Raw genomic sequence first — 23751 nt, forward strand, 5'->3', positions numbered from 1 at the left:
AGCTAATTTGTTTCCCTACTTGGACTTTAGCTTGTCTAACCTTTACATTTATTTCTCAAGCACACATGATTGTCTGAAACAAAGGTATGGGGAGAATTGCTGAGTTTATATTGAGCCTTGGACCTAACTGATTGTATGACTCCATGAAGCCATCAGGGCAACCTGTTTTCGATTGTATCTAAAATTTGCTATATTTTGGATACCAGCTGCAACTGTTTGCTAGAATTATTTAGAATTTTAATACCTTTTCTTTCTCTTTTCCATTCTTTCAATTTGTGGTTTTTGATTTCAGGATTGTCTTGTTACATTTTTGTGACTATATATATTATGGGTACTTAGAAACTGTTCTTTTAAATGTTTACGTGTTTCAAAGAATAAAAAAATATGTGAAATTGATACAGGTGCGTAACATTCAGCATAGTGTGTTCTAGCTCCTCAAGCTAAGAGGGCCATTATGAGGACATAGAGGTATGTGTTATTTAGGAACACATATTGCTGGCTCTTTATTGGATAGAGACCCTGCATGAGGACACCACACCAGGTGCTAGTTATACACACCTCCTGAAGGGCGTCCCCTTTCTCAAATAATCATTCCACGAGACAGCACACAGTGACTACGACCTCTGGTATAGTGCATAGCTTTTTTCCTGTTGGGATACTTTTTGTTGTATGTTTGCTAGCTCATCCCAGTCCCAGACAGAGTAGGGATCTACCCTCCAGTTACTTATGTACTCTTTGAGGCAGGCAAGTCCGTAACAAATAAAGAAGAATTCCTTGCAAGTGGGGTGAAGCAGGATGCAAACTGAAGAAAGATCGACTCAGCATGGTCTCTACTTAGTGGAACCTTAGTCATGTCCTCTAAAGGAGGGGTGGCTCCTAACAGTGGAGAATGCTCACTCGCGGGCACAAGTTTACTAAGCAAAGCATAGGCAAAGGGGACAGGCATACTGTTTGCATGTACAAAGCTATGATCTATTGCTAATTTTAAATTTATCCGTCCAATGCCTGTGCCCTCCATAAGACTGCAGCCCGACTGCACTCGTTGCAGTATTCCACGCCAGCGCTTTGCGCCCCGGTCTGTATTTGTAATAGGCTCCTCCTCTTCTGAGTGCACCAGCTGCGTTCTCCAACAGAGCAAACACAAAGACAGTACCGGAACCTGCTACCAACACTACTGCAGCCCGACTGCACTGGTTGCCACACTCTGCGTCCAAATGGTCTCCACTGTTACTGAATCAGGGACAGAATATCCAGTACCATCGCAGAGTCCGCTGCCGCTATGCTACCCCCTACCCTTCTTGCCCACTCTCCCTCACTGCACCACCTCTCAGAGATACACTATGGGAAAGCATATGCATTAGGCAGTGTCTATCAAGACCCTTAAATAAGCCATGAAAAAACATTAACTAGCCTACTGCATAAAGAGCTTGGGTGACTCAATAAACTACACTGTCAATGACTAGTTGCATGAGTTCTCAAATTTGCCATATAACTGCTGATGGTTGAAAATGCATGGCGCACACAGCAACTCACCAAGTACAGAGAGCGAGTGTGAGTGCAACTAGAAACAGAGACACAAGTCAAATCAATGACCTAACGGGCCACAGTCAGCCAAGAGTGTGATCATGGAGACGTGAAGACAGAGAGACACTTTCTTTTGCTCTGCCATGCCTACTAAAACATACCCGACACCTACAATATTTCTCATGCTTTAGGAGGAATAGAAGCATTCCTGGGAACAATGGAGTGTTCTACTGCATTCTTGGAAGTTAAGAGGGGTGGGGCAGGAGGAGGAATACTAGACAATGAAAGGTGAATTTCACTGGAAAGAGCCCAGGAAGGCCACGCGCGGAATTATGATGGACTGTGAATATTGATCCTATTATCAGGTGTGGACTGGCATGTAGCAAACTCTGGATATTTCCCGGTAGGCCTCTGCACCCTGGGCCTCTTTAGTGTAGTATTTCCACATTTTCCCATAGGAAAAGGGTTGGGCCTGCTGAAAATGTGGAATAAGGGGCCACTTTGAAAATGATTTCCAGGGCCTCTTTTGGTTCTCAGTCCACCCCTGCCTATTATGGCAACACAGTGTGTTGTATTATATTGTATAATCCACTTTACATCGGCATGACAGATCAGAGAGGAGACCGACCAACATGTGACTGACTGCACAAGCCCTACCAGCCCTGCATCCATTTTAGAGGCCTGCTTAGAAGCGTCATAATTTCCATTTGGGGCACTGCGTTTTTCAGGTGGAATGATTACAAGTGTTTACTCAGCTAACCTTTTTAAAAAGTTTTTAAATTTTATATAAAAAGTAAAATAATTGTTTTCTGAAAATACTAAATGGAAGAAAACTAGGCAATGAGTTGAAAAAATAGAAAGAATATTTGTAAAGGAAATTTTCCTAGTGGTCATTCTAGATTGGGGTATGTACCTTCAATAAACGGGTCAACATAAATGTTAACCCCGTAGCAGATGACAAAAAAGGGTGAGGGGTTGGATTGTTGGAAGGGATGCAACCGTCACACTAACACAACACCTTTGTACCAGCCCCTTTGCGGGTGTATCATTACTTTGCTATAATGTCAGACTCGCCCTGGTGCATCCTGGATGAGCCCCCATTTTCCTGAGTCCTCTGAAAGCTTGTTTTGTGTTTGTGTCCTTCCCTCACCCAGGTAGCAGCTTTGCACAAGCGCATAGGAGATATCGTGGAAGTGGCCGGCCTGTGTGGAGTGAATATTGTGTGCTTTCAGGAGGCTTGGAGTGAGTATTGTTCACTAACAGGGGGGAGGGAAGGACTGTCTTTTTTTATGCACATTGCTTGCAGCAATAACACTCTGCTCTTGGCAGATGATGATTTCCCCTTTAAACTGTCCTGGATTCAAGTGAACCATCCAGGAGTCACGTGGATAAACATAGCATTTAGCAAATTTGTGAGCAGGGGCGAGAGGAAGGATTGAATCGTTTTATGTCCCCACCCCATCACAGACCCTGGGATCTCCCCACCCTCCACCCACCACTATCCCAGTGCTCCCGCCCATCCTGCTCCCACCAAAGTCCCAGTGCTTCCCCCACCTCATTCCCACCACAGTCCAAAGGCCAATGGGAGCTGGTGAATTTTTTAAGTGGAGGGGCATAAATATTTCCCATAAAAATGCCATAGTGACCGAGCGCGGCGAGCGAGCCCAAACCAATCAATGGGGGTTTGAGGCGAGTTTTCCGCCCACAATTCTTTTTTCAATAATGGGTTAAAATGTTGCATTTTAGAGCATACTTTAAAAAAGAAAAAGGGTAAAAAGCCCAACAGTTTGCAATTGGCGCTGGGGGGGAGGGGGAGTGGCAAAGCATGGTATTTTTGACTGGACATCTTTGATAGATATCCAGTAAAAACTAATACCATCTCTTTCCCCTGGGGTCCACGGCGCCTCAGAAGGAGAGCTGATTTTGGCAGGTGGTTATGGGGATTGTGCAACAATACCCTTCCTTCCCCCATCTACCCCCCACTCGCCAAAATCATCTCTATCTGCCATTCATACGAGCACCTATCACCATACACTCACTCATAACATAAGCATACATGCATCCATACATATATTTAAATAAAAAATAAAAAATTAAATGAACATAAACGTATCTTCTGAAGGGGCCTGCGTGTGGGTGCTGAAGCACCCCGCTCCAGGTTGCACTGTCCGTATGGGCGAGGAGGCGCAGGAGCATGCAGTGCCCCAAACAGCATTTCCAATGAGCTATGCAAGGCTGGCGAAGCAAAAACCCCCAGTGTTGCAAGGCTCAGTGAGCATGTGCCTTGGGGAACTGAACTGTCAAAGGGAAACTTTGTTTCCCTTTGACATTTCGGCCTCAGCTCCTCCATAATGGGCGAGGGGGCCACTGGGTGGACGCCCCATCGCCCATTATGGATGATCCGCCAGGCTCGGACTGGCCTATAGGGCAATGGGGGGGGGTACCCGTACCAAAAATGCAAAATGCTAGTGTAGGCCAGTCAAAATGGGGCCACTTTGATGAGTTACTTCACTATGCAGCTAGTAGTTTTGATCATTGTTGCTGAATAAATATTCTTTAAATATCACAATTTGCTTACATTTGAACAAAGAACACCCCATACGGTACTATTCAGTCTGTGGCCAAAGGAATGAATATCCACTTGCAACTGCGGGCCACTTTTTCATTGGTTCCTGAGACATTTTATGGCCCAGTCCAACCATGTGCGCCGCATCAGTCCATTTCCCCATTCTAAAAAAATCAATATATTTTGTTTCTTTTTTTTTTTTTTTTACATTTCATGCTGGGCCCTCGCGCCCCTCCTGGGATGCGGCCGCTCACAGTTTGAAGACCTCCAGCACTAAAAACTTGACAACTGAGTTCACGCTTACATCCTGACAAGAATGATGACACCTTCATACATTCGACAGCTTGTGGGTAACTATCTGGTGTGGAATTACCTCAAATAAAAATTCAACTCCACCAGAATAGGGGACATTGACGGATTATGGTGTCGGACAGTAAGGGATGCAAGGGAATGCTGCTCTGTGTGGAAGGGGCGGTGGAGTCTGCGCGGCACCTGTTGTGTGATTGTGTGGCTTTGGCATCCCTAGGGATAGGTACTTTACAGTCTGCGGGATGACAGTAATCCTGCCTGGGCCTGCTATATGAGAGCTCGACATGAGTGGGAATACCCACGCTTGTACCATCTACCTCACCTTTTTTTTAGGGAAATTGTGAAAATGTTTCAGTTACTGGAATGAATGGTGGTAAATAACTGTGCAAACCAATAGGATGTACTGTCATTTCCTTTCTTCTATCATTTGTTTGTTCTATCTCTGAAGGGCACTGGCTTTCTTCTTTTATCCTAATAAGCTATATCACAATAAAAAATAAAAATAAATACTCCCTTTGTGAATTGGATTTATGTTTCTATTCACTAAAAATCATTTTATTCCTAACTTTAAAAAATAGGGAGTAAAATACTCCCGCTTCATAATCGCATCTGGAGCAGTGCTGCTCAGGGTCGGACTGGGACAAGAAATGGGTCTGGACACACAAAAGAAAGTGGGCCACCCTTCGCCTCAAAATGAGTGGATCTCAAACCATCATCCGTGAATCACGTCAATTCATGACTTTATAGACAGCACGGCTTGGGGCCATGATGTTACTTATGACATGATAACGTGCCTGTACACAAGTGTTACTAGGTGCGACAAGACAAGGAAGGGAAGACAGAGGGAGGACAAAACAAAATATCTTACCAGGACTTGTGTCATTCAGATCGTGCAAGTGCTAGGGGAAGGGAAGAGGAGAAGTGCCAGGGGGTAGAGGCGAGTGCAATGGCAAGGACATGGTAAGTGCTGCCCCGGTGGTGGTTCAAGTAAGTGCAGAGTAGCAGGGGACTGTAGGATTGTGCCTCATTATAAGTTTGGCAGTAGCCTTGCCGGTAACTCCGGCAGGCTGCCGCCAAACTTCCGATAAATTCCAGCACCCGCGAATGCGCAATTACCAGGTCATTATGGCCCTGCCGGACCCGGTAATTGCCCATTTGCGGGCGCCAGAATGGAATGCTCCCCATTCCCATTTGAAACCCATAGGGCTCCTTAGGGATGGGGAGGTCGGATGCACCGGCACCATTCCGACATGCTCTGCTCGCTGTTGCTGGTACAGCCGCCAGGTCAGACCTGGCGGCCGTAATGGCACCCGCGAGCAGAACTCGTAGTTTGCCGGTCCGGTAACTACGGTACTGCCAAGCTTACTGGTACCGTAGTTACCGGACCAACAAACATATAATGAGGCCCACAGTCCCTAAGTGGTTGGGAGGCTCAGAGGCAGTGCAACGCGCTACTGGTCACAGGTCGTTCTGGAGCCTGGTGCCCGTGAGGTTCAATGGGTGGCAGGTAACTATTTGTGGTTTATTGTTTTTTACAAAGCCAAAAACATAATTCTGGCAATTATAGTTAGGAAGACTGTAGACAAGTGCATAAATTGCCGACTGGTCGCAAATCCCTGCTTCAGCACTAAACTAAAGTGTGTGATCCTGGACAAATCACTTTGCCACTGTGCCTTTATAGCAAAAATAGAAATTCCAATAAGTGATTTATTTCCAACTAGTTACTGCTCAAAAAAGCCTGAGTGATCCCTGTTCCACTGCTCCATCTATAGCTTTAATAATAATGACCATTTATATATTGCACATGACAAAGTGTATATGTCTCCTGGCATACTCCTTTCTGCTTCTTTAATATAACGTCACATGAACTCCTCAAGTATCAACGTATGCACCCTCCCCCCACTGTTATCCCCGGCCCCGCGCTTCTCCTCCCTCCGGCCCCGGCCCCGCGCCTTGAAACAGCTTGATGGATACATAGGGGCACTTTATGAAACCCCAAATGAATAACCAATCCTGAAAGCTCTCCTATTTTATCATGATTTGATATGGCATTTATGTCATGGCTAGGTATGCGGAATGGGGGTGATGTGTGGAGTTGGATTAGTAGGAAGGACTTCTGGAAATTGGCCACTGAGCAGCAGGTAACTATGGCAATGTACTACAGTGGAGCAAATTAGTGGGCATCCGAAGGTTTCTTTTTTTGAGAGGAGCGCCCTGCCGACAAATGCTGTATTTGTATGGCTTCCCCTGGTTTGACTTGAGGTGTGTGTAGGCACGCATGCCTTTTCTCTCCATGGTGGTGTGTGAGGATATGCGCATGGTACGAGTACCTTTACAAGCAGAGGAAGCATAGTCCGATTGGCTGGTATGTGCATTAGCAGACCCACGTGGGCATTCTAATCACTTGCTTGCATGAACATGCTTACAGAGACATGCGTACGAATGACTTGCTTCAGGGTGCAGGGACTAATGCAAAGGTTCACTGATGAGCATGTAGTTCAACCCTTTAACTTGCAGGAGTGACTCATTTAACAAGCAGTGCATTTGATCTAACTCCAGTGCTAACTGATGCAATCCAATTTCTGACACTACATTGTTTGGAAACTTTGCTTAAAACAGACCTTAAGCCATTCCCAGATGGACAACAATGTGTTCTTATTGCAGAGGCTGCATAATGCCATTTTATGGCAGAACTTTATAGAATAAAGAATATAGAAATTGCTAACTACCAGAATGACTGGTCTAGGCTGGAGCTCTACGGTGACAAAGTGCAGCAGAGGACCGCACCACCCAAAGTTAGCGTGCGAGCCGGGGTCACACAAATCTTACAGTGTGGCACAAGCCACAGCCAGTGAGCCGTAGCCGTATGAATTGGATGACGTGGCAGTTCGCTATAATAAGTGGTTTGTGCATGGCGCTTGCCAAACCAGTTTTGCCAACTCGCGGCACTGTAAAAATAATTTACCATCCCACAATTTAAGAAGTGGGATGCTTATTTGGAAGTTTATACTCACTGTACATGCAACGTAAAGGCGTCCTGCCACATATATGTTCTACAACTTACTCCAATTCATGTAAGTGTTCTCTCAATTTCATAAAGTTTTTACAGGATACGACGCATGTGACCCCTTCTTACCCTCAACAGGGATGTCAATGTATCTGGTGATTCAATCGCACACAAACCCATGCAGTTTCTAAACTGACTTTTTTACTTGTATTCAGCATTTATGAATTTGCTGGTGTATTTTCATCTTTCTTTCTTTCTCATTTTTCAATTACCACATACACAAGTAAATGAAGTTTTAATTTTTCCAGCATTTATTAATTTGCTGATGTATTTTTATCTCTTTCTTTTTCATTTTTCAATAAACACATACAGTAGTACATGGACGAACAATTGAATTTACATGAATGAAAAATTCTTCTACATATAAATGTGTATAGAGAACAAGAACATATGAACAAAAACCATCATTTTCATGTAAAGACGGTACAAATGTCCAATATCGCAATTGTAAATTACAACAAAAAACCAAAAAGCAACAGCAACTCCTAGTCTAGTTTTAGAGTTACTGACTGATTGTGCTAGATATGTGTCCTTTATCATAACCTCACCAGGGTCAATTGCCGGGCCAACAAGTGACCAATCCTGTGTTTCTCTGAAATATGTGTTGCCCGTGCATTTAATTTTTACTAAAGGTGAACTTGTAAACCAGAATTTGAATGGCGTAAAACCCAATTTTGACTTTCAAGGAATTATATAAAATGTCTTACCGTCTGAATAATAGGACACCCCTTTCCGAAACTATTTCTAGTCCTGTCATGCACGAGGCCGAGTCCCACTCTAGCTAGGAGGTAACCATGGCTCTCCTGCTGCTGAACCTCCGGTCCACTGGCGGCATACTCATGCCTTGAGTGCCTTTCATAACAATAGCATGCGTGGCCTGCGCAAATGTACCGCACTTACCTCGTCCTCCACACCATGCCACTCAGGGGTCTGTCTGCGCTGCGGCAGTCAGAGGCTGGCATCGTCGGCTGGATTCAGGTGATAGTATTCATTTGCAGTTACTTCACAGGCTTGGGGTCGACTTGGCACCACAGTCACTCATTCCAAGTGCAACAATGTGCCGGGCCAGGCCCACCCTGACTTGGCACGCATTGAAATTATGACAGGCTCAAATAGCGGCCAATGGATTTTTTAATGTGTGCGTGACTGACAGCAGACCCTGGCTTCAGATTGGCCAAAGTCTGTAGCTGTCAGACCAGGCCACAGTTGCGCTGGGTGCGCATAAGGTTAGAGGCAGCAGAACTAAACTCCCTACGCCCCACAGTCCCCCAATGGTACAGCCTTCACTGGGAGTGGGCCGGACCGAGGCAGCTGGCCCGGCCTCACCCAGCTAGGCTGCACCCAGTGTTTTGTAAAATAAACACTACTGGTGTCATGGTGTCACAGCAGCTCATGGCTGCCTGCAGCACAGCAGGCACTCTGAGCATGGTTGGCCGCAAAGGCAATCAATGTAACTTACGCTACTTAAGGTAACGTAAGTTACATTAAAGAACGGCCCAGGCATGGGCTTCAGGAACCGGCCCCCAGGGCCTCGCCCACCTTAAACATGATTTCAGGCTGGCCACGGGCCGAATGGCCGACAGCCCAATCCGACCCTGCTTATGGAAAGGAAGAGTCATTTCACAAGTCTGCTGGCAGGAATTACAATTTCATGACTGTTGTTTTACCGGTCCTTTTTCCCCATCTTCACATAAATTCAGGCTCATTTTTAAAAGTGTTTAGCATCTTCTTGAGGAGGTTCTACATAAATAAAAGGTTGTCCATTAGCAAAAAGAAATGCACACCATAAATTTGAATCGAGCCAGGGGAAAATAACTGCTAGCAATATGGTGTGTCCAAAGTGAATTTAAAAAAAAACTCAACTAAATAGGGCATGCAGGGAGGAAGCCCTCTGTACAACTCTACCTGCACAGCATTTCCCCACTGCTCCAATTAAAAGTTTTACTTCCCCTTCCGGTACATGCAAATTAGAAGTGTATTAACACTGGCTAGCACATGCAGCAGTTAGACCACCACACCTTCTTCACCCTCACTTGAACTCCCTCCATGACCCAGACCTCAATTTACTTAGGAGAAATATTGTAGATCCATAGTGGTAAATATCCCCTCCGCAGTCCTTACCCTATACCCTGCCCACCTGTTCCCTACCCCCGTCAAATTTAGCAATATAACGTATACTCACCAAAACTGCTGTATAGGTTTCTTATCTGTCCATCAGACACCATGCCACGCTCCTACAATTCAGAAAAGAACACACAACCCACCTCTCCAAGGAGTCTCCTCCACAACACATGGGCCATCACATCGCTCCCCACGTCACCTGACGCACTACAAGCCGTCCTCCCCGCTCGTCCCTGCCACCCTGTACAGCGGTACCCCTCCTCTGTGCCCCTCTATATCCTACCCCCTGCTGTGTATCTTTTCTGTTGTATACCTCTGTAAAGCGCCTCCGTCGCTTCTCGATACTGGGTCCGCACTCAATAAATCCAATATTAATAATAATACACCTTTTTAACCAAGAGGCATGGAATGCATTTCACATCTCCAGAATGAAAAGCAAAAAAGGACTGAACCAAAATGCAACAAGAGTGTTCTTCCTGCAATAGTAACCCTGACCTACTACCTGGAGCAAAAGAACTTCGGCGATTAGTAAGCATAGGCAGTCTACGCCTACTTGCAGAGGCAGGTTTTACGGAAAACCAGCCTTGTCTGTAGGCCGCCATTCTAAAAAGCTTGGTCAAGAAATGGAAGGGTTTGTCAAACTCTCCTGGGACTGTGCTCCGCTTTAATTCACACGACAAACTGGAACTTTAGTGTTCATTCTGTGCCCCATTTTTATGTGCTTTTTTCAAATGGATCAGTCAAGGACTAGTAGCACAAAGGGAGCTCTGCCCTGTCGCATATTAGTAACAAAGAGGGATCTTCTCCGGGACCTTTGATTCATTGGTGATTTATGAAGGTGCCTTGTGTTTCTTCAGGGCGCCCCAATATCAGCCATATTGGCATTTCAAAAGGTGTTCTTCTGTGGCCAAGTATTACTAGTCTATGGACCCTGCTTCTGTCAATTGTTATTATTATTAGAAATAAGAATACACTGATCTTGTGTTAAGACACCCTCTCTCCCATCATACACTGTAGCACCTTAGGAATGGTTTCAAAGCTCTGTGAACAGTCGCGGGAGGGCTGTCTCTATGTTCATGCTGCCTTCATACATGGCAAGACCTGCTGACTGTGCAGTGCTACCCTTCTTGCATGTCTCCTGTCTTCCAGTAGCACCCACACTCTTTATTTCTGCTGCATTAATCGCCCAGTTCCTGTCGCGTCCTTCCGGCTGAATAACTTAAATATTGTTTACCTTCCATCACCCGACTTCTTTCCACTAAACAAAATCAGCCAACGAGAATACGTCTTGTGATTGCTCAGCACGCTTGGTTATATTGTTTGCACATTGAAAGCACCAAATCCCCTGTGTGGGTTGCTGTCTTTAGTTACCTGGTTAGTGATTTCTCACAATTGTTTTCCCAGCTATGCCCTTTGCCTTCTGCACAAGAGAGAAACTTCCATGGACCGAGTTTGCTGAGTCGGCTGAACATGGCATCACAACGGCCTTCTGCCAGAAGGTAGAGTTCAACCCCGCCCTTTCACTCGTGTTGTTCTAAATGGGTATGTTCAATGTGATGTGAATGACATGGGAATCCGGATGGGCGGAGTCACTGGCTCAAGAATCCTAATGGGCACAGTCATTGGCTCATGAATCCCTATGGGCAGAGTCGCTGGCGCGTGAATACCCATGGGCAGAGTCACTGGCTCATGAATCCCTATGAGCAGAGTCACTGGCTCGAGAATCCTAATGGGCAGAGTTATTGCCTCATGAATCCTGAGGGGCAGAGTCACTGGCTCATGAATCCTAAAGAACAGTCACTGCCACATACTTCCTGTTAGTCCCCCCTAATTTCTTCCCCAAACTCTCCCCTATTTACTTTTCTGCCTACTCTCCCTCTTTTTCTCCTCTCTTCCCAATGCCCTTTGGAACAGCCTGCGTTATACCGGACAATTGTAGCATACTTGTACCAGCCGTACAAACACAAAATACTACCTGTCAATGTAGTGTTCTTGAACGGCCCACCGGTTCCAAACTCAACATGGTCAGTGCAGTTGACTTGGGAGTGTGGGTTATAGGAACTGGAGAACCGGTTAAGGCTTTGGAAAATAAAACATGGCATATAGTCTAGATTAAACTAGTTTTACGCCCCATGTTGTGACGTGTGCTATTGTTTTGTAGAAGTATCATGTTTCTAAATGTTGCTTGCATCTGTATTGGCAGCTGAAGGTCACATGCTCATTTTGGAAAGTAGGTTCCCGGATTAGTGGATAGAATAAAAAGGGATTTTCTAGAGCCATTAGTCCATTTGAACAGCTGAGCAAGATCTTAATTACGGTCAGAGAATCACCATGAGAGCAATTCATAGCAAATCAAGTCGGCTATATTGAGACCTGTAAGCTCATTACCAAAGAGATGTTCACGTGACGCTGCTTCTGCTGATTAGTGTACACTCAAGTTGCGAGTCCAGTTTCTCTTCTGTATCCCACTCAAGCCTATTCCGATACCATGATCCTTCCGCAGTGTGATCTCCTAGACTAGTTGTCATCAGACTTGCACGCTAATGTGAGTGCTTTCTCCGCAGCTAGCGAGGCAGCACAACATGGTGGTGGTGTCCCCCATCCTAGAACGGGACGAAGGGCACGGAGATACGCTCTGGAACACCGCCGTAGTAATTTCCAACTCTGGCGCTGTCCTTGGAAAGACCAGGAAAAATCACATTCCTCGGGTGGGAGACTTCAACGAGGTAAGAGCAGAGTCTGAGAGCAGGAGTGGGGAGTGGTGGGTGTCAGCGGAGCGTGGGTAATATGAGAGCTTCAAATTATGCAAAATGAGTAGGTGGGGTTAAGGAAATGGCACCTGAACAAGGGAGAAGGAACACCTGGGGTAGAAAACCAGGATAAAAGAGGAATTGCAGGACATCGGAAGTGGGAGAACATTTGTGTGAATTGATAGAGATGCAGCAGGTGACCAGGGGCTGATTTGTGGGTTTTGGACACCTGCTCGTTATTCCAAGTTTGCTGTGATGGTAATGGGATGGGCAATGTTGGTTGACATGCGTGACGGGGCACAACATGCAGTCGTCCGGCTACAACAGAACTATTCGAAGACTGGTGAAAAGAGAGGCTAAGTCCAAGCGCATTATTTAACACAGATGTTCACAGAATAATCCACCAAATTAGAGATTCTACACATTTAATGGTCTCTAGGACACACAAATCATTGCATTATTTGAGGAATACTAGGACAAAGAATACAAAAATACTAGAAAAAGCTGTACTCTAAAGACAGATTTGGTGAGGATTCATCTGAAAACATTTTGAACTCTATTACTCAGGAAAATCACTACACAAAACAGAAATCTATTGGGTTAAATGGTATCTCTAAAAGAAATCGAGGATGTGATTTTGTATTTTCGAAAGTTGTAAAGAACCATGAGAAGATAATGATATCAACACATCATGGCGGTTCCCCATTTCAAGCAGATTTGGGATCTGATAATCTTGACCGAGGCCAAAATGTGTTGTAAATGCCACTTAATTTATTTGATGCAAAAATCTGTGTCAAGTCGTGTTTCGCGTTCATCATATTGCTTCTCCCAGATACATAACATCTTAAACTGAGAAATATTTTTAGAAAAGTATTGGAGTGTAATCTCGGTTGATTACTTGTAAGAGCAAAATAATAGAAAAAAAGACACAATATGCTCTGTTAATAGACAGGGGAGTGTTTCAGCGTCTTGTTTCACCTTCCCGACTTGTAACACAGAAATCAAAAAAGTGGGGTGGGCGGGGAAGGAAAACATGGAGAATCGGGTTCTCTTAAACCGTAATTCACTGCAGATTGTTGTATTTGAACGGTCACAGGGTTGACATTGATATACAAATGAGTGGCCCGGCACAAGGATGTGATTAACTAATGCTTTATATGGGTTGGTGTACAATTAAGGCAACATTAATTAACAGGGAGACTTTTGGGTAAACTGAAGAGGTCAAGAATTGAGCAGTGCTTCAGAGCAACTTAAAAAAGGGGGTTTGCAAGGAAATTAAAGAGTGTTTGAAGAAAGCGTTAGGACAGTTCTCTTTAATTCTGGTTCCAGATCTCTCCCACCAGGTTTCTGACCACCTCTGTCGTCTTACTCCAAATACCCACACTCTTTGGTATTAATGTCCCATAGCACCCTCACTGCGGGCTGGGGTTCTCTTGAGTGTTTCCATCTGGGTTGGAACCCCAGTAGCGGATGAATACACACGATTTATCACAGGTCTAATGTTTCCCTGAAGTGGCAGGAAACCGATGGCTTTAAGAGCTGCACCCGCTATCTTGGATTTGTAGATTGGTTCAGGGGTGGACTGGGAACTAAAAGAGGCCCTGCAAATAATTGCTGGGGACCAAAAGTGGCCCTGGAAAGTATGTTCAAAGTGGCCCCAAATTACACATTTTCAGCAAACCCAATGCTTTTCCTATGAGAAAATGTATAAATACCACACAAAAGAGGCCCTGGGTGCAGAAGCCCACAGGGAAATCTCCAGAGTTCCCTATAGGCCAGTCCACCCCTGGATTGGTTGTCCTTGAGCATGAGCGTGAGTTTTGGCGTCTGTATGCCAAGTTTCATATGCAAAGCTTTCAGGCGTGAGTGTTCACATACTGCAGTCAATGCAAGGACTTCAATTTTGAAAGATATATATTTTTTGCCTGTGGTTTTGTGCAGTCGTTGTTGTTCAAGTAGGCTGGGGAATCCCTTTTTCACATATCTGCCATCAGGTAGGATGGTAAAATGGGCATGAACGCTTTGTTGGCACGTTTGACGGTCCCCTGCGGGCTGAACGGCACTAAGTTGGGGTGACCATGGAATCCTCTTCTTATCACTCCACGGGGCCCTCGGCCACTATCTTGAAGCGGCACCTGCTCCCATGAGTCGCCCTGCCAGAAATCCTCAGCGCAAGTCAGGGGACTTCATCACACATCTCCCCTCCTTCTAACAAGTTCCTCAGAACAGTATAATGTTTATTTTCATCCAGAGATATCTGATAAAGGGGTGGTTTGCCCCAAAGCATGTAGCATGGGTGAACTGATGATACAAGATCAAAGCTTTCATTTTTGAGAAAAATAATTCATAATAATCAATTCAAATCATATGAATAAATCATTTGGAAGCAGAATGCAGCAGAGTATTATTGCAAGACTTGGCTCTGCGATTCTGTCCTCTAGTCCTTTAGTCTACGTACCGTACTGTTTATGTACACCTTTTCCGTAAATGCATTCAGCACTGCACCGCACAGCACACAATACCATTGCACACAACAACAACAGTCATGCACTTGATGGACATAGTAATGTTGTGCCTCCAAAGGGTGCAATATTTGAATGCCTTTGTGTTTTTCTAAAGAAATTTGCATACATGACATGTTCCACCTTTGGAAATAATTGATAAGTGGTTGCGATACACATGCACTTGGTATATCTCTCTTTCTCCTGCTGGGAGGCGAGGACACTGTTTTCTGTAATTGATGGATATGTTTTGTTGGTTATAGAAGTTTATTTTGATATGGTCTTGTAGATCTGTATCCCATGTGTAAAAGCATCCACAGAGTAGCAAGATTATTTAGAAGGAGGCATATACATATATGTTCTAATGAAAATATGATCAACCAGAAAAAGGGACGATGGGCAAGAAAAATCCCCTGACTCTTCACTTTTGTCCTTGGAGTGCAAAGTGATGACCATGCCTTGTGTCGCTCCCTTGTCTTCACGTTGATATTCCCTGTGTCTAGTCCGCAGGACACTCCGGCAGGCGTACATGTTCTCCCATCCTGGAAAGTCCAGCTCCCCTCCCCAGCTTTCTTCGCCACCTATTTTGTATTTAGCTGGGAATGCTTTCGAGGACCCATGCAAGTTCTACACTTAATGAAAACTGACAGAAATTAATAATATGCTCTGGCAATTAAGCTTGAATGGTCTTAAAGGGAGAAGGTGTTGGACTCCAAAGTAAATCGTGACACTAAGGAAAGCCATTCCTATTGACACTTCTGTTAGACAGTCTCCCAGGTTTTTGTTCTTGTCACCATAGCTCGCATTAATCCCCCTCCTTCCACCAATCTCACCAGCACCCCATTCAGTCTGCTGTACTGGACATGTACATGTTCCCGATCCTATAGTAGAGAGCCCCCTTACACGTCTTATAAGATTCTGAAGTGTGAGTAGTTTGCTCCCTGTTTTTATATTGGGAACTATAGGCCAATCTCTTATTCCAATTCTGGCATGAATTTCCTCACTAAGATACACTTGTTCCAATCCGGTCCTACAATTCAAGGCTTTGGGTGGCTCAGGACGCGCACTTAGATACATTTTTGACTGTAGCACCTACTCCTTCAAATAATACAATATAATACAGGCTATTGAATTTCATTAGCCGTCAGAATAATCAAAGATAAATCTGGGATGAAAACAGCCGAGGCTGCAAAAGGATTGGACAGTGGCTTGATCTATTGAAGTTTTGTACTACAAAAACAGACGCATAAATTATTTTAACTCTTGATTCCAAGATTGCGTTGGATCACGTAGCATGGAACTTTCAATTTCAAATGTTAAAATGAATGAACTTGGTTGTGGCCTTGCAAGACCATGTGTTTGCCCTATCGCGAGTAACAACTACAAAGGTATTTACCATCGGGTAACTTCCACAATCCTTCCAGGTCGCTTAAAAGTAGTCCTGTCTCCATGCTCTCTTTTGACATCTTTCTTAAAGCATATCCAGTGCAATTTGTTTAAGACTAACATGAGATGCTTTTACGATTGGCCAACAGAAATATTCTTTATCAGTAATTTTCTCCTATTCTTCATTTCAAAACCAAAGTGCATTCCTGTAGTTCTTTACTTAATAAACAAATGTCTGAATCAGGGAACAGTAGTAATTGGAAAATGTCTACTCTTACGATTATGTGCATTAAAACAACACAATCCGCACTGAGTAGATTCAAGTTTCTTTCGCAGAAGAACTACATCGCCTACATTGGAATCAAAGATCTAAGGAGCATCAATGGCGTAGTTGGCTTAATGTCACAGCCTGGTCCCAAGACGTGCACCAAGATCGAAAAACTGGTTAACAAAAAACCTTTATTAGGGAATGCTTTATAGGAATGGGTCAAAATACTAATGTACAGGGGAAAAGTGGTCAGGGTGAGTGCTTCCCACCCCGAGTGGACCTTCGGCAGTGTGGGGTTCCCCACAATGTCCCACTAGATAGTCTGGCTCTGGAGCCTCCCAAGCTTGTGTACATAATATCCTGCCAGCGTGGTCAGTCCAAAAGGGTGGTTCCCCGGGTATTGCGAGCATTTGGGGACCAATACCCAAAGGTTATCTGTAATAGATGTAGGCCAGCCACCAGACAGGTTACATGGGGAGTGCCTCTCCCGAGTGGAAAGGGAGACATGGAGAGAGGCCCTGTGAAGTCTGTGGGTATCCCTTCCGACCCTTCACCTGCCACCCCTCTACTCCTGTGATCATCTCCCTGAATGGTTCTTTTTGCATCTACAACCTTCTGATTATGCCTAGTGCTTAACCTGGCTCTCTAGAACCTACTAATGGTAGCTCACTAATCCCTTCTCCTTGAGGTTCCTTTCCCGTCTTTTGCTCTTACCTCCTCCTACTAGCTGCTTCCACTTCCTCCTCCCAACTCATGGACTCCTTCAAGTACTCATTCCGCTCGTCCATCTGTTCCTGGGTTTGGCTTTACACCCATCTTACCCAGTCTCTCCTGCCACATAAACGTCTCCCCTTCAAAATTGGCATCCACATAACTTGGAACTCCTTCAGCTGGCATTGCCACTTTCTTGCCCTCACCACCTCTGCTAGCTCCTACCCCTTTCTTACTCTCACTACCTCCATTTGTGCTGCCACTTCCTCCTGTCTGTGGGTTTCCCAATCATCCACCTATTTCTGTAATGTCTTGAACACTGCGTTTCTTCTCTCTGTCTCCCCTCTCTTCCAACCACTACTATGATATGATATGATATGATATGGCATTTATAACGCGCCTATACACAAGTGTTTCAAATCAAATCTTTGTCCTCCCACCCGATAACTCTTTGGAGGCTCTTCTCTTCCCAACCTTCTTGGGACCTCTCTTCCCAGTCCTCTGGATCACTCTGCATCCCTGCCTTCTCATTACTAGCACCTGCTGCTGGAATCGCCTCTACCTCGACACAGTCAATTCCACCTACCTATTACAAACACCTCCACCTTCAAACTACTACCACCTTCTGCTATAATTACTTCTATTACCTCCTGATGTAATAAACTCCACCTCCTGGGCACTGACACCTCCACCTCTTGTTATCACCGCCTCTGCCTCTAAGCTGTCCACACCACCTCTTACTAGTATAGCACTGACTTTCTGGGGACTAGCACAGCACTTTCAGATGTAAAAACGACCTCCCTCCACTTTCCTTTTACCAGACCCTTCCCCCTTCTACTCCTCTGTCTCTCAAAGCTCCCACTTTCTCCAGACTGCTCCAGTCTCCAAACCAACTCTCTGTCCCTCCAAGATCTGACATCCAACCTCCTGGCCCCAAAAGCAACATGGACTGAAGGTCTGGCTGGGCTTTTATATTGCTCTGGACCCTCCACCCTGGGCTGGACGTTGGGTAAGGGCCTGCACTTGTGACTGAAAATCAGTGAGTGCCTATTATCGATTAGTGCTCCCATCCCCACCTGGGTCCTGTTGAGACTGAGGGAACAGGAGTGAACTTATATCTGGCCGAGAGGCCAAATTGCAATTCTTCAGGGAGCGCAAAGATTGTGGGAGCACTGGGGGGCAGGGTTGTTCTTAAATGTATTTCAGACTTTCTCAGGAGGTTTGTAGACTGCAGGCGAGTTCGTAAACTTTACAAGTAGGTCAACGAACTTCATGGACTTTTTAGGAATTGAAAACATGGGGCAGTCATACTGCTTCAGTATAATTTATTTTAGCATCCTGACCCACCTTTTTAGATCCAAAAATCCTAGGGTGGGAACTAGCTGAAGAAGGCAGGTGGATCTGCAGTGACAGGCCTGTCAAATGACAAAAATCCAAGCACGTGTGACCCTGAGATCTGGCCCAATGCCGCCTCAGGGCCCATCCTCCACCGACTCAGGGTGGCACTTGGGATCGCTGAGTCACTGCCTCAGCGATCCCCAGTGTCAGACAGGTGACTTTCTCACATAACATTTGATTAGTATGTCATCTAACATTGAGAAAGACCTGAAACATTGGGAGTTTGGGCTATGCAGTAATCTTAATAGCTGGAAAATAACCCCCGGCTGAAGTCCTCTATCAAGCAACATACATGCTAATAGACAAAAAGAGCAAGACATGTAATTGGGCGCCCATCAAAAGAAGATGTTTTTTCTGCGGCTTCCAGGTTATAATAATATGGGAAACATGGCTAATTTAACAGTGGCTAAGAAAAGACTGAACCAAATAGTAAGAGTCAGAAAGTAAAAGACTAATAAGGGCGAATTGGGTGATCATATTGAACAATCTTGCGTTAAGGTGACATGCTGGTCCTAAACGTACTCGTATAAAGAGGCATGACTAGGAATCCGGGTTGGGATCTCCAATGAATTCTTAATTTCCGGCATTTATGCCATCAGCTTTTGCAACAATTAGGCCAGATTCAAAGAAGTGACCGGACAAAAATGAATACTAGGATATTATACACCGCAGCACAATGTTAATCATTTGCCTATGAAGAAAAAGGGCTGCGCTTGAGGATATGGGGGTATTGCTGCAAGCTACTTTCAACAGTTTTATTTCCTGCCAGGTGATACTGCATTGGTGGGAAGATGTTATTGTCAGGATTGAGTTGACCTTGAATGACAACCTCACATGGGGCACAAATGATCCTCTTGAATGGCGTTAGCAATGTGGAGAAAATGAACAGACATATGCGTTCATAAGTCTTATTGTCAAGCGAATACTCTTGCGATGTTCGAAAGACTTTTATGGCCTTCTCACTTGGCAAAATATGAGACAGCTGCCCATGCTTCCAAGGAATGCTAAGCGATCTGTACTATGATTTGGAATATCTTTCTTTATCTGTAACCATAAACAAATTTTTCTTTATCTGTAACCATAAACAAATTTTTCTTTATCTGTAACCATAAACAATCGGGTCACTGCAGTAGACCTGTATCAAGTTAATGAAAGCTGAGATTTTCAATGTAATGTTTTTCTGGCTGCATGGAACCAGGTTGCCGGACTGAGAATTGAGTTGTTGGTTGCTGATGCATCAGTCGTATTAGAACACACTCCTGGTAACAATATTTTTCAATCTATGCACCTGTGTAAAAATCAATAAAAAGATGGTGTGCTTGTTGATTACTTGGAATGACATTGTTGGGTAGAAGGGGTTGGTTGGTTAGAGAAGGATGGTTATGGGAGGGATAGGGGTTTAGCTGGGGTTGGTGGCATCACCACACAGAATGTAATACACAGTGCACTAGATTTTTCATTTAATATAAAAAATTGTTTGTAATTTTATTACATAGGCCATGAGTCCTACGTTTCACAGAATAAAACAAGCCACATACAAACATATTTAATGTGGAGAATGTATATATACATCTAATAGCATTTTTGTGGTTAATTCATAAAAGCTAGAGGTGACACAGCCAAAATTCTCTAAAATGGGGGAGAACAGGCACACAGGCTGTCTTCCTGGCCCTATCTGGCTAACAAGTCACAGAAATACTCCATAAAGCAGTGTCACCTAATACAAGTTCTAAAATTAATTAAACATGGCGAAGTAAATTACGGCTGACCAAAAAACACACACCCCAGGTCTAAGTCCATAGTTGCATTATTAAGTCATGTAGTATAACTCGATGACATGGAGAGATGCAAAGGACGTTTCGGCCGAACATTAATTATGCTGCCTTCATCAGGACCCCAGGGAAAATGGAGTTCTGTGGATGTGATAAATGATTATATTACTAACACATAAAGGCGTATTAGCAGCCCAAAAGATGCAGCTACTGAAAAGATAATATACTGAACTGTGTGGGAAAGAAACGAAATCCTCCACCAAACAAACACCAAACTACTGTGTATAAGTGGGAGCCTATGCCTAACCAAAGTGGTTGCGTCAGTATATAGAAAAAGCCCCCATATGAATTTAATCGTTCGTTGAACCCTTCCCTGGCACCAGGCCAAAAGGGGACAGCGAAAACATAAACGATCACCAAAGAACGTGAGAAGGGGGAAATGGAAACCAATTATATAGAAACCCCCCAAAAAACAAAAAACAAAAAGGATGGGTGTGTGGGGTGGTACCGTGTCCAAATACCAACATGCCAAATGCCCCAAAGCACCGGGCACAAAACCAAACAATCCGCAGGCCCCAACACAAGGTACATAAAAGGCTGTATGGGCCCGACACTTACTGAGAGAGATGTAGTGGTACCTCCGAGAGATGTTTAGCTACCTCAAGGGCGACAAGGGGAAGGTAAAAATGGAAGGACCTCCGAGTCTATAAGCGAAAGAAATTTAGAAGTGAAAATAAATATAAAAGTGTAATGACCCCCTTCCCCCATTGGGGCCCACTACTAAAGGGAGATGGACACATAGGGGACTCGACCTATCGCCCACTGTGTTCCCAAAAAGATACACGATTGCTCACCTTAATCCGCGGGCTAGACAAATCCTAAGTCAATGTCCCTCCACCGGCGGTCGCAGTGGTCAACACGACCGAAGTAATCGAATTTGGAGAAGCGGGACGGATGTAAAATAAGTCGTCCTCGCAGCACCGTTCCAAAACTGAAGAAAGAAAGGGGAGGAAAAAGGAACAAAGCGGACCCGCCCTTAGTTCAAAGGTGTAGAGTCTACAACCCAGAGAGGCAGGCAGTAAATAGCCCTCCTCGGATGGGGATGCATAAAAAGAATCCTGCATAGGTTGCAAGGTGGTGCACGTTATACCAAATCGCCCGCCTCATATACCATAAATAGACTTGGACCAATCTCACAAAATAGCCTGGAAGTGAGAATCCTACCTATCCGTGTCTCATGAGCGCTGCATTAGTGGCGCCGATATAGCAGGGCTATCCGGCCTGTATATCACGCCGTAACCCTTCCTAAATCCGCACGGTCCGCTGCCGGAAAGGTGAAAAAAGTGTCCCATGAAATGGGAATAGCAGACATAGAAAATGGACTCACGGCTTCCTAAAGCCCGATGTCCGCATAGGCCGCCTATGTTAAGATAAAGAAATGGGACTAGTAAATGGAAGCAGCCGCCATGGAAAGACTGATGGCACATTAATAAGGAGGTCACGTGTAAACCAATACGTGCCCACTCACGAAGGTATCATTGAGCCCCACATCGGGCCCCGCCTTCGGTCGAATAATAGATGTACATACTGATAGTACAGTACTAAGTAAGCTAGTGTTGTGGTCCAGTGCCTGATGTCGTTGCTAGCAATAGACACCAAAATAAAATAGATACTAGTCTGTCTGTGGGAAACCCGCAGACAGCTGAATTTTTGAAAAAATATGTACATATAAAATTGGGACGAGGGGAACCAAGACAGTAGCAAGCGGGGGCCTAGAGCAAAATAACACTCCGAGAGGGGCAGTACCCAAGGCCCACAGATTGTGTTGAGTGGCTAGGGCACACATTAGTCATGGAGGAAAGATAAGAAACCTGTCTAAAGTGGGGAATAAGGGAGTATCACCACCGTAAGGGGTTACTTTCATTTAGACCCTGTTCAATAGTGTCAAGCCGGTGTATCCACCTGGCCTCGGCCAGGTTAAGTCTGTATGCTGAGATATTTTGTCTTGGAAGTGCTTCCAAGATCCACCAGTATAGATCTTCGGGGGAGTGGCCATGTTCCATATAGTGAGATACTAATGGCGCATTGATGTTCTTACACCTAATGCGGGATCTATGTTCCACAATCCGTATGTGGGTAGGTCTCGAGGTCTGACCGACATACTTTAGGCCACATGGGCACTGAATACAGTATATCGCATTAGGAGTTTTGCAATTGGTCATGGCACGAATGTCCCATTTCCTGCCTCTCACCTGGAATTCTTTGATTCTCATGGTGTATTTGCAGACTGAACAGCCTCCACATGGAAAATGTCCAACCAACGGACGGAGGTCCCAACCAGTAGTTCTGTTTCTCAAAATCTGAGGTTTCGAATGTACAAACAGGTCCCTCAGGTTTTTCTGTCTGGTCATCGCAAATAGTGGTATTGGTCCATCGCTCAATTCCAATTTAACCAAAGGCCAAAATGTCTTAATCAGCTTCTTAACTGCATAAGTGTGCGTAGTGTAAGGCAACACACAGACCAGTTTTTCTTCCGTGGTTGGTACTTTGGGAGTGAGGAGACATTCTCTAGGGGTGAATCTCGCTCTTTTAGCCGCCTTGGTGAACTGTTTACTGGGGTAGCCCCGTGCCACCAAACGTGTTTTGAGGTTGTCCGCATGAGTGGTATACTCCGTAATCGACGTGCAATTTCTGCGCAATCGTAGAAATTGGCCGTACGGAAGATTCTCCTTTACTCCCCTCGGATGGAAACTCGAGAAATGAAGTAAAGTGTTTCTATCTGTGGGTTTTCTGAATAATGAGCATTCAAGGTTGCCATTCCTTGCACATATTCTGAGATCCAAAAACTGAATCTCTTTAGTACTAGAACTGATAGTAAATTTGATCTCTGTATGTTGCCTGTTAATCCACAGAAAGAATTCCTGGAGTGCCGTGGCCGAACCTTGCCAAATTAGGAGAATGTCATCGATGTAACGTCGCCATAGCTTGATATGGCCCACGAACGGATTAGTTGCTGAGAGGACAAAATGGTGTTCCCACATGGCCATATATAGTATGGCTAAACTGGGGGCAAAAGCTGCACCCATAGCCGTCCCATGTGTTTGCTGGAAGAACTGATCTTTATATTGGAAATAGTTATTTTCCAGGGCCATCGTGAGTAACTCCAAAATGAATTCACCAGAAGTGTTACGGGGTGATCTTTCGGTGGTAAGGATTTCGCGTATGCATTGGACATTAGCAGTGTCAGCATCAGTACTTAATCTCTCCAGGACATGCCGAGGCAGAGCGACAGGGAGAGAGGCAGTCTGGGTGGACTGGCACGTGGAGGCAGTGTTATCAGTGTCAGCACCTGTATTTAACCTCTCCGGTACATGCCAA

The 23751-nt window shown here is 44.8% G+C and overlaps 1 protein-coding gene across 1 annotated transcript in view; it reads left to right on the forward strand.

Annotated features, from left to right (window-relative positions):
• The window catches only part of UPB1 (beta-ureidopropionase 1), a 100649-nt gene that overhangs the window by 33130 nt on the left and 43768 nt on the right, over positions 1-23751 (forward strand). The window contains exons 3-5 of the mRNA XM_069619863.1: positions 2679-2766; positions 10992-11086; positions 12152-12313. Of these exons, the coding sequence (XP_069475964.1) occupies positions 2679-2766; positions 10992-11086; positions 12152-12313 (345 nt within the window). The remainder of the gene's footprint in view (positions 1-2678; positions 2767-10991; positions 11087-12151; positions 12314-23751) is intronic.

This window comes from Ambystoma mexicanum, chromosome 10 (genome assembly GCF_040938575.1).
Source record: "Ambystoma mexicanum isolate Mex_15411 chromosome 10, UKY_AmexF1_1, whole genome shotgun sequence".
NCBI classification, from domain to species: domain Eukaryota; kingdom Metazoa; phylum Chordata; class Amphibia; order Caudata; family Ambystomatidae; genus Ambystoma; species Ambystoma mexicanum.